The 17,891-nt window shown below is 36.0% G+C and overlaps 1 protein-coding gene across 5 annotated transcripts in view; it reads right to left on the reverse strand.

Moving 5' to 3' along the window:
* Positions 1 to 2,592: 2,592 nt before the first annotated feature.
* Positions 2,593 to 17,891, reverse strand: part of UNC80 (unc-80 homolog, NALCN channel complex subunit) — a 213,369-nt gene continuing 198,070 nt past the window's right edge. For 4 of the 5 annotated variants that reach the window (XM_066278792.1, XM_066278791.1, XM_066278793.1 and 1 more), the window contains 6 exons: positions 17,010 to 17,148; positions 14,097 to 14,153; positions 7,359 to 7,440; positions 6,308 to 6,419; positions 5,494 to 5,693; positions 2,593 to 4,690 (listed from right to left, as the gene is read on the reverse strand). In XM_066278792.1, coding sequence (XP_066134889.1) covers positions 4,427 to 4,690; positions 5,494 to 5,693; positions 6,308 to 6,419; positions 7,359 to 7,440; positions 14,097 to 14,153; positions 17,010 to 17,148 — 854 coding nt within the window. In that variant the 3' untranslated portion in view covers positions 2,593 to 4,426. The remainder of the gene's footprint in view (positions 4,691 to 5,493; positions 5,694 to 6,307; positions 6,420 to 7,358; positions 7,441 to 14,096; positions 14,154 to 17,009; positions 17,149 to 17,891) is intronic. The other variant, XM_066278794.1, reaches the window with a different exon arrangement.

The following is a 17,891-nucleotide window of genomic DNA, read 5'->3' on the forward strand; positions in this document are numbered from 1 at the left end:
ATATAACCATGTATGGGAAAAAATAGATTTAGCAAGAACATATCTTAGAGGATAAAGATAGGGCGCTTTATACTCTTTATAAGAGACAGGACTGGTAGTAACTTGAACCCCATGGTGGTTCTGGTTATATTCAGAGGACAACCACATACTTTACATTCCTCACAGGAAATCTACCAGTTATTCCAGGTCATAACCTGGGCAGAGAAGTCAAGCTGGGGTATCTGTCTCCCAATATGCTCATTTTTATTTATTTTGAAAGTTAATAGTGGAATGCATGAGTAGAATGGAGCTCAATTGGGCTTGGAGGAAGGAAATGGAGGTGTGTCTAATTGAACGGTGACTAAAGCCAGAGTAGGGGATTGAGGAGAGACATCAAGGCACACCCCTGGGATTCAAAACAACAAGGCACACCCCAGAAATCCAAAAAGAATACTTTCCTGAATGAGTTAACCTATTACTTATGTTAAGAAATGAGAAATGAGCCTGACCAGGTGGTGGCACAGTGGACAGAGTGTCAACCTGGGACACTGAGGACCCAGGTTCAAAATCTCAGGTCACTAGCTTGAGCGCAGGGTCACCAGTTTGAGTGTGGGCTCATAGACATAACCCCATGGTGGCTGGCTTGAAGCCCAAGGTCACTGGCTTGAAGCCCAAAGTTGCTGGCTTGAGCAAGGGGTCACTGGCTCAGCTGAAGGCCCCAGATCAAAGCATATACGAGAAGAAATCAATGAACAATTAAAGTGACGCAGCTACAAGTTGATACTTCTCATGTCTCTCCCTTTTTATCTGTTTGTCTCACCCCCGCCCCAAAGAGAAATGAAACAATCAGGCATCTTTAATGTTTTTAGATTTATTTTATTATATATGTGCATATTCAAACACAGAAGTCTTAATAGCTTTCATAAATATCTTCCATAAACATTTCAGTATTTATTCATATGCATTTTTTTCCATGCTCTTTGGTTAACCAGTGTTCATAACAGACTTCATAGTCATCTGAGGGAAGTTGGCTGTGTAATCAATTACTTGTTTTTATCTATAAAATGGCTAATAAAGGCTTTTTATCCTTCAGTCACAGTGACTATTGAAAAATATTATGGAGGTACATTGATCTGTAATGGTAATAATCCTAAAATAATATAAATAAATTTGCCTTAAGCTGTTCCAAATACATTCTACCTTTAACTTGTTTTTATTGTCCTGAGTGTCAAACCAAACTCTAAATTGCTGCAGTTGAGGCCCACTAAGGTAAATGAGGAAGTGGGACTTTCTACTCACTGCCAAGGACAAGGCCATAGAATGGGAGGTGTGAGGTCACAGGTCATCAGCATGACTCAGTGTGATAGCAGCAAATTCTGGAGTCTATTAAAATGTCCTGTGTAACTTGAGGAAGGGTATTTGTGTTTTAGACTGTAATTCTATTTATGACCTTTTCTTTCCTGTCAGTCCCTATACACACCCTGTTCTCATCTCAGATACCATTGGAGTTGGACAGCAGAATGGAGAATGTTCTTCATTGACTAAAGGGACAGATGCTAAAAAGGGAGGAGATGTCACCCTGCCTTAGGTACTTTTGGAGGCCTGACATAGCAAACCAGTTACTTCCAGCCTGTTCAACAGGCTCTAACCAGACCTGTAAACACAACAGATTTTTCCCCCAGCATCGCCATGCCAATTATGCCTTCTAATACTGCAGTTTTCAGCACCTTGTCCCAATGCACTCAACAACTCAGTTTCTTTGTTTTGGGAAAAATTGAATAACTTATCCAATAGAATTACAGAAAGCAGCAAATACTGAAAATGGAAAGTAAAATGTTTTGCTATTAAAAATGCTATATCCAGGATTTGAACTGCTTTAATGAAATTTGAGTAGTATAAATCTACATCCACTCTCATGGATGATAAGTCTTTATTTCCATTTCTATCAAAAGTTAATTTCTGAAAATGCAAACTCTTGGTTGAGTCCAATTTTTTATACGTGGGAAGTAGGTGCCTGTTTGAATTTTTCTTTGAACAAGATAAATAACATTAAGCATCATAGATTAGAAATGATCTAGTATTACCAATACTGTATTTACTATATGTAATAATTTTCAGTCTTATACTCAATATTATTTTGAACATTGTAAAAAATTCTCAATTATCTTGAGTGTTTTTCTAATCTCTTCACTACTGTTTTTTAAAATAGTTATTCCTTCAAACTCCAGTTAACAGTATTCCTGAGAATACATCTCGTGACAATCTTATGCACACATACACATATATATATATATTAATTACACATGAACATTCAACACATTTAAGGGCACCTTAAATGGAACAGATGTGTACATCTGCAAAATCTCAGTAGTCTCTGTATGAAAACATTTCCACTCTCTAAGGCCCTGCTTCTCAGAGTGGAGGCTTGCTTTTTTTTTTTTTTTTTTTTGCAAAATACAACAATACTTAGCTTATTGGAAAAGTTTCCAACAGACTTCCATACACTAGAGTGAAGAAGTCAAGCTAAAAGGCAGACAGGTCAGCATAATCATATTCAAAACAGCCCAATACTTTTTACATATAAAGGTATTTAGGATTCTTGTCAGATATTCAACAATTACACATAGAGAATTTGAGTCAAAAACCAATAAACTAGAACAAGACACAGACATATGTGGAGACTCATAGTGTAGACACTTGTAATTACCAAACATAAGGCCTCTAACACTAAATTGAGCAGCATAATTTAGCAGCCAAAATACATCAGCTTAGAATCATAAAACCACTTACGTGTATATTTCTGCACTTTAGAATTAACTCAGCATTAAGCGTCAATGTCTGAAAATACTGTAATACATAAAAGAAGTTTCTACTTTTTGAAGCTCTATTTTCTGAAGTTTTAGATTTGAAATGTTTATTTTTGTCTATTGTTTTCAACTCACAGATATCTTTTATTCTCTTAGTAAATGAGACCAAAACCCAAAATTATATCTGAAAGTATAAATCACAATATAAACAATGCCTATTTAATAAATGATTCTAACAAAAAATAAGTTTTCTCTTTGATTTGGGTGGTTTTAGTAGGTCTCCTCTATATATACATATACTTTCCATAGCTAATATAGTCCAAATTGAAGCATATAGAATGTGTTTTAAGTTCATTGCAATATAATCAAAATCTATATTTAACTTCTACTGGAAAACTAGAAAACACACACATCACCATACCAATTTAGGTATGTATGTGAGTTTTTATATGCTTTGTAGTTCTGTAACAGTTTTCTAATGTAATTGTTAAAATTTTTAAATTCAATTTTGAACTATATTACACCAAGCCCTACTATAGCATAAGCTAAGTAACACACTAGATATGGCCTCACAAGCCTTTTAAAGTTTTATATTTTTCTTGAGGAATTGAACTTCAAGTTAAAGTGAAAATCACAAGCTGGCTGTGTCTCTGAAGAGATTGCTCACTTTATCTTTTTTTCCTCATAAACTCAAATGTCTAAAGGATCATAGAATGTTCTTAACATTGAGAAGATATTTCAGTGAACATATTCTAACAACAATAACTTTAATATCTGAAAATATGCCCTTGAGGGCAGGCACTACTGTTAAGTAATCACATTTTCCATTATCTCCTAATCTTGGCATTGATATAGTCAAGGCTAGAAGTAAGAATAGTATCCTTTTCTAGATATTATATTTACATTTAGTTTTTATTATAATATAGGTTGTTTAGGTTCTTAATTCAGAATTATGTCTGATAATTTCTAGAATATTCTCTCTCTAATGTAATTGATTAAGAAGGGAACAATTTTATGGCATTAGCATTCTAATTTACAATATGCAATAAAATGATGGTTGAAAAATAAATATTGAAAAGTCCACAGCTCTAAAAATAGTATTTTATTCCTTCTAAATGTCTGTATTGTTGATCAAAACAAAAATGGCTGCAGGCTTTTTGCTATTTAGTTTCCCTATTATTTTTATGTAAATTACTATTTGTTCAGCCACCTGATTTAATATTTTTGAAATTATAAAAATAAACATTTGCATGAGATGTCTAATGTGAGTAACCTCAAAAAATTGCATTCTCTTTTTATAACATATTATTTGTTACTATTTCTAGGTAAGCAGCTCTGTAATAGTACATGTTTTTAATTGCTCATGCCTTCTTGAATCATAAACCATGTGCAAATGGCTCTTGCCCCTTATTTCTCCCTGGTTTTTATGGTCTTCACACAATTAATCATCTTAGCCATTGATTTTTTAAATATGTTTATGAAACAATATGCATACTGGCAGCAAAATCTACTGGGATTTGTTTCACCTGTAGAATATAAAGTGCCATGTTTTCATCTTTTTCAAGCAAAAGAATTCAACTTTTTGCAAAGTGATCCCTCCCACATCTTGTCTATGCCTGTAACTCCTACAAGATACAGAACTAAACATGTGACTCATCTAGGTCTACACCAGTCTCCCCCAGCTCAGTGGCAGTAAAGTGAAACTGGCTGGACAGCAGGGGGTTCTCCATGCCATTTTCCTCACTGATGTGGAGGACAGTGTCTCCGTGTTGCAGAAGGATGGACGTCTCAAGGCCTGTGAAGTCATCAGGGTCTGAGATTTGAGTAGAGAGGGGGCTGTGTGCTGCAGCACCTTGTACTTCTGGGTCCTCCTTTCCTCCTTTCTCAGCAGGGAGGGTCTTGCTCTATGATCAAAGGGGCCATAATGTCATAGAAAGGTAGAATGAGTGCCCGGGAAGAGTATTGAAAATGTTTGGCTTTAACTAGACAAGAAATTCCAAGGCTGGTATTGGTTCTAGCCTTTGTTTTATGTGAGGTCCTATATCGGCCCTTCCAACTTTTTAAGCCTCAGTTTTCTAATCTGTTGCATGAGCATAATTTCTGCCCTGCTTACCTTGCAGACTGAGGGTAAATGAGGTAATGGTGTTACAATGCTACTTAACCATTAAAGACTACAAAAATGTATATTGTAATATTTTCCCCTTAGCTTTCCTTAAATATCAAATAGGAACAATGTGGGACCTATGGCAATTTATTTATGAAAATCAAAAGAAGAAAAAATATAAAAGCAACAAAAAATATCAAAACAATGAGGAAAAATATCAAAATAAGAAAATCCTCTCATCTTCAAGGATACAGAAGGCTCTGTACTTAAAGGCTGCATCTAAATGCTAACTTTTTAGAAATTAACTATCTTTAAACTATGCATTATATGGGTTTCAATAGTTATTTTAGCTATGAAATAGTTTCTCTTAGGATTTTCATAATAAAAAATACCAAGACTTCTCTTATTGCTTAACTAAATGTATTGCTGGCCACATACTTGATATGGACATTCTTTTTCATAATGTTAGGACCATTGTCTGTCTGGCTAACAAGGGATTACAGACCCAGACTTAAATTATACGCAATAAACTTGCCTATTCAAGTGGTTCCTAGATGTAAATATGCAGGGAGCAAGCCTTGTCTGTTTCTCTAGCGCCCTTACCAGCTTTGGAGACAGGCTATGAAGATCAGCAACAACAATGGCCGGGGAAGATGTGAGGACTGGTTTGTCCATTCCTTCTGGTTTCCTAGATGGGGCTGGGCTGCAGCCTTGTGGCTGGACTGTGGCAGGAAGTGTGTCTGCTGGGGCACCTGCCGGCTCTGGCTGAGCCTCAATGAAGGTCACAGATCGTTTCTGATCCACTGTAGGTCAGAAGTAAAGCAGTAAATAGAAGGGAAATACGTAGTTAGTACTTAATTATTAGCATTAACCAATGTCTCCTGGCTTTTTTTAGTGAAGATATTGCTAGGTTATTAGTAAGTAAAAGCATACTTGACTAATATGTATATATTTTGATTTCACCTTCTTATAAAAAGTAGGATTTGGGTAGAAAACTCATTTTTACATAAATGGCCTAAAAACAAGTTCTGCAAGAGCATTAGGTGAACTTGGTCATCACTCATAACAACTGCTAGCAGGACATAAAAGTCCCTATTATCCATCATTTCTTTATATTCAGTAAGGCATATAACAAACCCAATTTCTTGCTTGGGAAAGGAAAACACAACTTTCAAAACTCATAGCATTCATAGTTTACCTTGGCCTCTTCCATTTCCCTAGATTCTTGCTGGGTAAGGGTGGGGGATGGGAAAGACGAGAAGAAAAAAAGGCACTAAAGTTTTCTGGGAAACTTCTTCCCTTATCCTAACGCCTTCCCAAAGTGGTGCTTATCTGCACGAGTTTCTGCAGGCCTTCCTGGCTGAGTTGTGTGGCATCATGTCAATGGTAGAATCAGAAGAGACACAGGAGGCCTCACCAGATGGCTTGGTTTTAGGTTGAATGCTCCTCCGAGTGGTCGAGAGCCGAACCCCATGGCGGTTTTTGGGTTCAGTCTGAGTCTTCTGACGTGACAGTAGAGGACGTCTTAGCTAAAGAGAATAGGCAGAATGAAGCTAGCAAGAAGGATCTAACTGCCCAGGAGAACACACTGTGCTCATAGGATTCTGACTATGGTTTATGGGTTTATGTGGACTCATGGCGGTTCCTTACCTTTGTAGTTGGTCAACTTCTTTCTGCATGTTAAACTACAAGTATTTGATTCTTGTATCCTCTTTAACCAATTCTATCTCTTAATTATTACCACTTTATATAATCCTAAGAACATTAATATAATTTAAAATAGTCAATATGAGAATTTCAGTGAATTTTAGGATACAAAACTAATAATTATTGCTAACAGATTAGGTTTTGTTCATTTAAAAAGTGCAGTTGAACAAATACAACCTCTCCAGGAGAGATCGATGAAAAAAACCTCAGATACTGGGGAAAAAAACCTCAGATACTAGGGAAGTGTCTGGTAGGCAAATCAATGCTGGGATGCTCTCATCAGAGTAATAATGCAAAGGCTCATTTCAATTTTTATTCAGAAACTCATGCAAAGGAAAGCCACCTAAGGAAATTTCCAAAGATAATCTTTACTTTGATTTCAGTTTTAACTTCAATCATTAATCTTAAAATGAGGAATAAAGGATGACTGTGTCTATTCCTCTATACAAAAAAAATCAACTTTATAACAGATCTTCCCTGGTCATTCAGTATGGCTGGGAGAGAGAGTTTCTGGATAGAGAACAAATAGACGTTCAAGCCCACTTACTTCACCAAGTAATCAGCTTTGCTAAGATGAGCTCATCTAGAAGCTAAAAACTCTCAGATTGCTCAAAGCACTTACTACATTTTCAATTTGTTCTGCACTGCTTATTTCAGGTGCGGAGAAAACAAAATATAAGCATAATATACATGGACACTCAAAACTGAATAAAGCTTCTGGTTCATGGGATGACCCACCAGCCCTTTCCAGGTCGGCTTACCTGCCTCAGGCCCCTTTTCCTCCCCAGCGGCTGCTGAATGAGGAGGTTCTGTTGGCCAGGTTCACTCTGTACACTTGCCACCCTGTCAAGCACCAACAGCATTAGTGTACCTGGAGACAGTGCAGAAGACTGTCCTCTGGTGGGTGTTACTCCAAATCACTTATACAAAACAGTCACTTCAAAGATACCATTATCTTTGAAGGAAGGTTGGGAAAGAACCCCTGAGGTGGGAGTTTTCAAAGGTTTGGGAGGGAGGACGGGGCCTTGCAGCCCCAAGCTGCCAAAATTGAGATTCTGTTTTCAATCACTGATACAATATCTTTCATTCGGCAAAACATGGGTTCGATCACACCCCTGGTTTTGGAAACCACCAAAAGGTTTAAGATGTCATATTCTAATCTCAATTTTTTTTTTTCTGAAGGGAAGGCAAAAGGTGGTGACAAACAAACACAAACAACTCTACCACATGATGGGAACACCTTTTAAAAATTTTCAATTTAAATGAAAGTAAGATGGACGAATATCAAACACATCAGACACAGAATTCATTTGGGTGAAGGGGCACATTCAACACATGTTTGCAGCCTGAAGTCTCCGTGACTACTGAGTAAATAAATAGTCACATTGGCAGACAAATGTTTTTTAAAAATGGTTTTAAATTTAAAAGGCTGTCAAAATAATCTCTTAGAACTCAGAAGAGTGATTATTAATGTCAAGTAGCTGCACTCAAACATATCACGTAATTTATAAAAGCAACAACCTGCTCCTCCCAAATTTGCTGTGTATGTGTGCATTTTATATGCAAAAATGACTACTATTAATAGTGGTCACTATTTTGGTGTTGGGTGAAGCCAAAAATACCGTCATGGGCCCATGATCCTTTTTCACTCTGCATGCATATAAAATAGGTGTTTAAAATGGGAGTGGGGGTGAAGAAAGGAAATGTATTGTGCCCCAGAGAACAATGTAATCCTGTGGATGATGCCAATGTGATTATTTGGTTAATGGTTAAATATCTGCTTTGCCTCTGCAAAAGGAGAGTCATCTACAAATAGTTTTCAGAGTAAACTTTCCCCAGAGGAATCCAGAGTTATCAACTATCCAAGAAAAAGGAGAAAAACTATATTCATTTATCTTAATTTTATTTTTTAAGCTACCTAGCTGCCATTGTAGGGAGAGAAGTTGCTGGCAAGATGGACAATCAGATGTTTCCCCTGTTGTGTTAACAACTGGTTAATCACGACACGGTCAACACAGGTACATTTGTCATTTTTAAAAAGCCTTATATTTCTACTAGAAGAAAATTAATGACTCCCAAATGGAGTGCATCAGAATTTTTATGAAGTAGGATGTAATTGTATCATAATTATACCATTTGGGATAGATAATACAAAATTTCATAAGGAGTCCTCCAAATAGGTGTTTTTAAAACTTTCTTGTTCTCCTAAATATCAAGTTCAAAGAGCAATGTACATGACTTTTTATACATATAAGACCTTTCTATGAAGACAGAAAATTACCCCAAAGGAACAATGCAATCAATTCTGATAAGCAATCCAGACTATGTGGCTGGCATGTTTGAAATTACATCTCCTTATTAATTATACATTTTAACATGTGTCTTAAATAGGAAAGAGTATTTGATTACCACATACACAAAAGTAGAAACAAGTTTCTCCCAAATACCAAGCAAAGCTGTCATTGGAATGGATTCTTCATTGACATCTAAAGGTTACCTCAATTCCCTTAGCCATAAAGGGAGGTTAATACTTACCACCTACCTCCCATTAAGGTAGAGAAAAGAAGTTAGTTGATGTAAGATGGTTTGAACATGAAAAGTAATGTGTATAGCATGCTTCTTTGTTTTACATTTGATATTTGTAATGAGTTTATTGCTTTTAGAACACTAGAAGAAGATGGCTAATAAAATGGTTTGGTAATAACTGGGCAGAGAAAATGAAATTGAGGCAGTCCACTTGTCTCTTTTTATTCAATAATCTGAGATTGTGAGAAAAAATGATGCAAGAAAAGAAAAGAAAAAAATACACGTTACTCGGAGTGTTACATGTTAAAACATAATGGTAATTTCACAATGATAATTCCAAGGGAAGATCATAATAAGCATCAAATTTTTCTCTATGGATAGAGAGGCTTGTTTCTGAGAAATAGATCAAGTTTATAGCTTTAGTAATTAGCTATTATTCTATGTAAATGATATAGCATTTCATCAACGGAATGCACACATCAAAGATGAATTTATAGAACATATCCTTGGAGAGATATCCTAACCACATTTTCCCTAAAAATGTGATTCTAACATTTATTTCAGACATCAAAATTTGGCATAAGTGTTTGCAGTTAGGACATATTATTAATAAACAGCCAGGAAAGTTAATAATGGAAATCATTTGTGTAGAATACGTTTTTTTTCCTAAAGTCTATCTCATATTAGAGTCACATATGAAAGCAGCTTCAATTTAGCTTCTCTTCACATCATGGAATATTTCAATCACATGGAGTATTTCAGTCATCAGTAGGATCTGTTATATGTGGCCATAGGTGTGTAATACTAAAACTAACCAAGGAAAGACCAAGGTGTTGACCCTAAGCACCTCTCTATAGAAAACTGGTGCTACCTGATACTTTTAATCTTGGGAATGAGATGTAGCCGGTTTCTACCGTTTTGCTAAATAAAAGGGCAAAACAATGAGGATAAAAGCAAGTACAACTTTCTAAGTCAAAGCTAAAATCATCCTTTGTATTATTGAGTCACTGAGAAACACTGTAACAGAAAACCTGAGCATGATCTGGGTGTTAGAGAAGACAATGCACCTGGGGCTTAGCAGAACTGGCGTGACTCAACTGTCTACAAAAAACAAAACCGCCTTACTCAAAATGGAAGGAAGTCCACTTATAAGCTAGGGGAATTTAGATAATGTTAAAAGGACAATTTTGGCACAAATTAGCTCTTTTCCTGTTTCAGTATGATAGCTGAGTTGTACTGTTTAAACATATATGTATTTTCTAATAGGATATATATGTAATGGTCTTAAAGGATAAATTTCTAAATACCTAAATTTCTTAAAGGATAGGCAAACAAAGGGCCATTCGATAATACAATAAAAATTCATATCACTCATCTCAAATGACAAAAAAGTGTATAGATTGAAATATATTTCATAAATAAAAAATTTAAGTAGAAGCTCTAGGTGAGGAGATTGGCACCCAGAAAGTAAAGTATTTCTAGTTTTAATTTTAACATGGTTAGAAAAATCTAGAGGTGGAACACAAGACACACAGAATAGCCATTTACCCTGAATAACTTTCCTGTGATGGGAATGAATAAAACCAGCACAGAAGGAGCCACAAAGCATTTGCAGAGAAGAGGGAATTCAAGAGTAGATGAAATTCTGCTTTTCCCTTTCCCAGTAAAATATTATTGTTTAAAATTTATTCAGCCTCCACAAGATCCAAGAAAACATGTTTTAAATACCACAGAATTTAGAGAGTAGAGGCTAGAATCAGACTAAAAAGGGAAAATAATCTGGATCTTAAATGTCACACAAGAACTGATTTAGCAATGATAAAGTATGTAGCTGTGTATCCCACATTTTCTTAGCCATTAATTCTCAGCTACCTGAAAAGGTTGTTTTAATTTTTTTCTTTGTACATTGAGAGTAATTGACAACTTTTTATACTTTGAAAATGTGGATGATCATGAGATGGGTTCTACTAAATAGGTTATTTTTATTTTGTTTCACCCAGACTATCTATCTTGTTCAAACTTGAACCGCATTCTTATTTTCCACTGTGATTAAAATTATCCTTATGGAATCAAATAGCATTGTAAACTTAAAAAAAAAAAATTAAGAGTTGATTGTCAATTCCTGCCTTTCAAAATGTTCTAACATGTCTTAAGCCCTGGCCAGTTAGCTCAGTTGGTTAGAGCATTGTCTCAACATGCCAGGGTTGTTGGTTTGATCGCTGGCTGAGGCACAGACAGGAATTAACCAATGAGTCCATACATAAGTGAAACAACAAAATATTCTAATATGTCCAGACAAAATTTAATTCTCAAGTATAAACATCCAGGCTTTAGTGCTTGAATAACCTTTGGTATGTCTATATTTTTTTGGAGAAAAACTATGGTCCATGGTGTGTGTGTGGGGGGGGGGGGGGGGATGGGCACAGGGAGGGAACATCTTCCATGAGTTTCTACATACTTTTTACGAGGAACATTCTTAACAGAAAAGAATTCTTCCATGGAATACTTTTTTCAATTTATTAGTTTCTAAAAAAAAAATAATAATTTTTCTCAATAGGATAGTGCTTCTAACTGGTTGATATTTCCCATCATGAATCTTTAAAAGAGATCAGCACAAGGTTTAAAAAAAATCCTAGATGAAATTTTCAAAAGATCTGAAAAAATTGTTACTTTTTCCCTTCTATTTATTGAGTGATCTTGGTTTCATCCCTCATTTAGCCCTCAGACCAACTTGCCCATTTTGCCTACAATAAGTGTTTTTTCAAAAGCAAATCCCTAGAAAATGAACCACAACATGGGGCTAGAAGAAGGAGCTGGGTCTCTCACTCTCTCCCTCAGTCATGCTTCCTGACTTTCTATAAGCTTTGGTGCCAGATTTTCCTTAGACCTATAGATTTCGGGTGTATTTTAGGTCCTGAGTGCTCAGGTGCGTGTGAAACCTGATTTACATTGTGAATGCCTTACTGCTTCTTTAAGATTTTAGGAGTCTGCAGCATAAAGAAATTTACTGCCCAAAATAAGAAAGCCTGCAAACCAACTATAACAAGTATAGATGCTATTTAATAAACCAACTTCTTAATAAATGCCAAAAGTTCCTCTCCTCCAAAGAGAACTTGGTGATATGATGAAGTTCAAGAGAAACAATTTGTAGTGTATGGCAAAGGTGGAACTGGCTGGTGGAATGCCTCTGCTTCAGTAGAATTAGTTAGAATCCAAAGGGAATGCCTCATCTTCCAGTTTCTTAATGACCACAACTGAATTGGGGTGACAGGGTCGCACCCAGAACTAAAACACAACGGTGATGCAGATCAGCAATAATTAATCTAAAACAATCATCTAAGTCCTGACGTGACTAGTTCAGTTGTAAATACAAATATATAGCTTTGGCTCTGAACCAATCTGCAGTTAGATTGGATTGGGTTAGAGAACTCCAAATCAGTCATTTTAACCCTGAGCCTGCCAGAGAAGGCCAAATCTGTCAGAGAGTTTCTAACAATCCATCAAACTTCCGTCGTCTCTCACCAACTTCAGACTAGTATTTTACTTAGCAAGAGTAGATTTGGCCTAACTGTAAAAGCCCTTGGAGAAAATCGGCCAAGTGGTTAATTCACCATCTTCTCCTCTCAGGAGGCCACTGAAATTATCTTCTAATCAAGGTTCTCCTATCCGATGTGTAAGATTAAGCATTTAACAAATGCATTCTTTCAAAGAAAGCAATGGCCACGGTGCTAGACTTGGTTCTGATCTCTTCAAATGCAGTGAAGAATGAAAGTAGACCATCCTGAGGACTGTTTTGTTCTTCCTTGTCCTTAATACTGGAGTTAAGTCTGCACTTTGTGGCAAGTCCACATTTACCACCAACAAGAGACTAATCTGTCAAGGCGAGGGCTCGCAAACACAAATGAATGTCATGACTGATGGGTCCAGTAAAAAAAAAAAAAAAAGGCAGAGAAAACATCTGACGATGGATGAAATTTCTCATTTTCAATTGTAGAAGAAAATGTGAAATCTGAACAAGATGTAAAGAAAACAAAGGACAACCTGTCACAGGAACAGCCTCTCAACATTTCCTCATCTTTGTGATAAAGCAATAAACACGCATAGATTGTACTCACTCAATAATGCAAACCTGAAAAGGGAAACTTTTCTCCTGAGATGGAACAGAGACACTCTTGGAATGAACAAGAAGCATTATCCTGAATGAGGATTAGTTGAGAGGTGTGAATCAACAGCACAAGATTAGGAATGTTTGACGTGGTTTATCTGAGTGTTAAAGGTGCAGTCCCCCTTTCTGAAGCTTTAAACCAATAGCCAAGACATTATATTGTTTGCACCATGAGACTTCTCTTACTTACCAAGAAATGTTTGGGTGTGCTATTTCATGGCAAGTTCTGGAGTCATCTTTGTGCTGGGACAGACATTCTTTATATAAGTATTGTTTGAACAAGCTATTTGAATAGCTTGCCACATAGCATGCATCCAAGAGAGGGAATTACATAAATTGAATTTACATTGTTAATCTTAGTATAACATTACTGTTTTCTTACCATCTGTAGAATTAGCTAAAATACCTGTTTTGATTTAATAAGGGGGTTTCCGATGATGTGAAGTTGTCTTAACTGGCTTCTGAACAACATTTCTTCAGGAATATCAGTGTGGGAGGCAATGATTAGATGGGATAAATTTAACATTTGGCATATCAAACATTTTAGATGTCCATGGGACAAGCCCCTAAGAGAATTCCATAGATTTTTCTCTTTTAGTCAACTTTTTAGGCATTGTGATTGTGCTCTGAAGCTAAAAATGAAGGAGGCTACACCTTTGACTTCCAGGCTTGTGTGTTCATGAGCAACAAAGGGCAAGGAATGGAAATAGATATCAAGACGGGGCGAGAGGAGACAGAGACAGAAGAGACAGGGAACAGCTCGTTTCCCAGCACGGACACCAATACACAGGTAGCATTGACACTGTACCTAGAGAGGCTGCCCTCAGCGGCCAGGCCCTGGGAGTCATCGAGGACATTAGGTTCACTGCAGGAGGGGTAGGGAGATGAAGCATTTAGGGAAAGAAAATGCAAACAAATAAAAGAAAAAGAAAAAAAGCATGCAATTTTCTGCTTTTGAGAACCAAAAATAAATAAATTTAACAGAACAAGGAAGGAAAAGGAGACAGTCAACCATTTCACCTTGTGCTGGGTTTGTCAAGACATAGGACTCAAGGCAATGGGGGAGGAGGGACTTTGGATGAATAGGATTCTCAGGGGAATGATCTATTTATTGGTCAAGAGTTGGGTCTTAAAATGAGCTCCATTTGGAAACATGAGCTCTGAAACGCATTCCAGAATGAGTCTGTAGAAGATGAAAGTAACGTTCCTTCGGTCACCATTCGGCTGGGTGGTTATTATTTTTAACCTGTTTTATGTACGTGATGTTTCACTGACCAAGAGCCTGCTTCTTTCTTGTGTATTGTGACATTATCACACAGAAACCACTTACCATGAACTGCCACAACCAAACTCTTGGAACTAACGCTATTAAGAAAAGCAAAGAAAGAACCCAACTTCCATTACTAATTTGCAATGAAAATGCGAGTAAACAAATGGGTGGAAGGTAACCCAGGAAAACCCACATGGAACCCCATCTACCTCCTTACTCCATCCTCTAGTGACTGAATTATAAATGGCAAAAGAAGAAACCTGTCAGGTTGGTAAAAAAATAAATAGTTTTTTTATTTATTTTGAGGCCACCGATTTGGGGATTTGTGAACAGAAACTGTTGTCCTTTATCTTTCATTCCTTCACTGTCTAGCACTGAGCTTATAGGCACCCATGAGGCAACTTGATAAATACTTGCTAAACCATTTAGAAAACTGTAACACTGGAGAGACTGCCTCTAAAGAATTGTTTAACTAATCTAGTACTCTGCAAAATAGCCTCTGTCCCCAGAAAGGGGCCTCCTTTCCCTAATGCACATAGATATTATTACTGTCACTGGCCTTCCAGTGACAGTAATTTAAAAAAAATATGACTTAAGCGCAAAGGGTTTAATGGTATTATTTTTCTGTGCTTTTAGTACATCTCTAATAGAATAAATTTTCTCCCTGGAAATTAGATAACATCTTAACAGATACGTACAAGGGAAACTTATGGCCTGGTCATTTTAGGTACATAAAAACAATAACAAAAACACCTCTATTTTCAATTGCTACAACTTCCTAATTTAAATAAAACTTTTAAATGAATTGCTAGATTATTTTATTCTTGATGGAACCTTGCACATTGCTAACAATTAAAATTATATTGATAGTAACCAATATTAACTGCTTATATGAATTTATATCTTTTTTATAGTTTGGACATTTTATAGTTTGGTTCTGATTTTGTTCACACATTTTATTATAAGACATCCTTTTCAGAGGTAAATTACCAAGTGGTAGAACAATCTCTCACAATGATAGGTACCCTTATAGATTATTGATTTTTATAATGATTAAATAGTACATAAAATACTGCTTTCTTTATAAGTATATAATTTACTTATGACTCAATCACCTTTTATCATTTTCCCCTATATCTTGATATTCTGAAAAGTTAGGCTTTATAATCATAAATTTTATTTCATCCATATAGTTTATGAACTATTTGTATTTGCTAAAGGATTTGGGTACAGGATAATTGTTTCTGCATATAATTGATTTTATCTGAATATTAGAATTTTCTCTGATTTTTATTATTTTTCATGTATGAATTATACTGCATTGAACCTATGAGTATTAAGAATAAACAACAAACCAGAAAAAAAAATAAGGCCAATTCTTTGTAAGAATTCAGTCTTTTCAATAAAAATATCATTGGCTTTGAAATAGATGTTTTGACTCTATGTCAGATTACTTTATATATATACATATATATGAAGTTTTTAATGCATATTCTTAGGAAGCACAGAACACCAAAGAAAATGGTTTAAAAGGTTTAATTATGGAATTATAGATCTATAAATAGAGAAGTTACTTAATAAACATTTTAGTCAACATCCTCATTTCACAGAGGAGAAAACTGTGGCCTTTGTTAAATGACCTGCCCAAGGGCACATATAATAGTGTAGCCCCCGGGTAGTCAACCCTTTTATACCTACCGCCCACTTTTGTATCCCTGTTAGTAGTAAAACTTTCTAACCACCCACTGGTTACATAGTAATAGTGATTTATAAAGTAGAAAAGTAACTTTACTTTATAAAATTTATAAAGCAGAGTAACAGCAAGTTAAAGTATATAATAATAATTACCAAGTATTTTATGTCAAATTTTCACTGTTTGGCAGAATAAATCTTTATAAAACAACTTACTCTAGTTAAATCTATCTTTTTATTTATACTTTGGTTGCTCCGCTACCGCCCACCATAAAAGCTGTAATGCCTACTAGTGGGCGGTAGGAACCAGGTTGACTACCATTGGTGTAGCCCTTTTCTGCTTGGTTAGGCATCACTCCTTCCAACTAAATACTGATGACACACCAGAAGTCTAAGTTTACCAAATATATCAAGCTAATCTGATACACTTGCCAGGTACTCATTATTTGCTTAGCTAAATTATATATGTGAAAGATGAGAATGTTATTTGAAAGAAGACTATGTATCTATTTCTGGAAAGTTTTAAGGAGAAACAATGCTTGGATCAGAAATTGAGATCCCTTCCACTGGCCTAGCTTAGAAAACTCTCTGCTAATTGTTGCCTGTACAACCCTAGTTAAAAAGTCCTTTGTTGAATGACCTCCTTAAAACCATGGATTCTTTGCTTCTGTTTCAGCCTTTTAAGAATGACACAAATAAATTTTCAGAATCTCTATCTTTCCCCCAAATGCAGAGTATATGATGTTAATGGCTCTTTACCTTTGGCTAGGTAACATGCCCACCTCAGCTTGAGGTGCAGACATGCTAGAGACGTGGCTGGAGAACCTCCTCCTTCCAATGGCACTCAGGAGGTAAGCTTCTTGTTCACTTACCACACTGGGCATGCTTACAGAGTCATCTGAAAGGGGCAGAAGAATGGAGTGTTGTAAACCTATGACATTGATCAGAAAACCCAAACCAAATATGTGTGTTGGTTCTATCCACGGCTTGAATACAATCTCAGGTAGTCTCTAAAGCTAAATTATTATCTGTCTTTCTGTAGAGATTAAAAACTAAGACCTTGGGGTCTTAAGAAATCTTTTCCCTATTTGTATGAAAACTCAGACTTTAATAGCTTAACCTCTAGAGTTACTGAACATTGTCATTTTGAGAATGTAAATAGTACTGCAAGTTCAAGTGACTGCTTACTTCATTTGTGTGAGGGAAACAGCTGAAATAAAGCTTCATGGAAGTATCTCCATCTTGGAAAAAAAAAGACCTTTAGATTCTTAGTTTTTAATCTGTACAAAGGAACGAATAATAATTCTTCACATCCACACATTTCCCACTCGAGCAGCCTTCATAAAATACAACAACTTGTACAAACTTCTTGTTCATTCTTATAAGTAGGTTATTTGTGAAAGTTAAGAAGCATCCATGAATTAAAGGTTTCAGGAAAGCTAGACTATAGTTTTTAAACATTCCAGGAGCAGCTCAATGAGGGACTTTTTTTTTTAATTTTTAAATTTTTTTTGTATTTTTCTGAAGTTGGAAACAGGGAGGCAGTCAGACTGACTCCCGCATGTGCCCAACCGGTATCCACCTGGCACGCCCACCAGGGGGCGATGCTCTGCCCATCCGGGGCGTCACTCTGTTGCAACC

The sequence above is a fragment of the Saccopteryx bilineata genome, chromosome 5 (assembly GCF_036850765.1).
Source record: "Saccopteryx bilineata isolate mSacBil1 chromosome 5, mSacBil1_pri_phased_curated, whole genome shotgun sequence".
Classification (NCBI taxonomy): Eukaryota; Metazoa; Chordata; class Mammalia; order Chiroptera; family Emballonuridae; genus Saccopteryx; species Saccopteryx bilineata.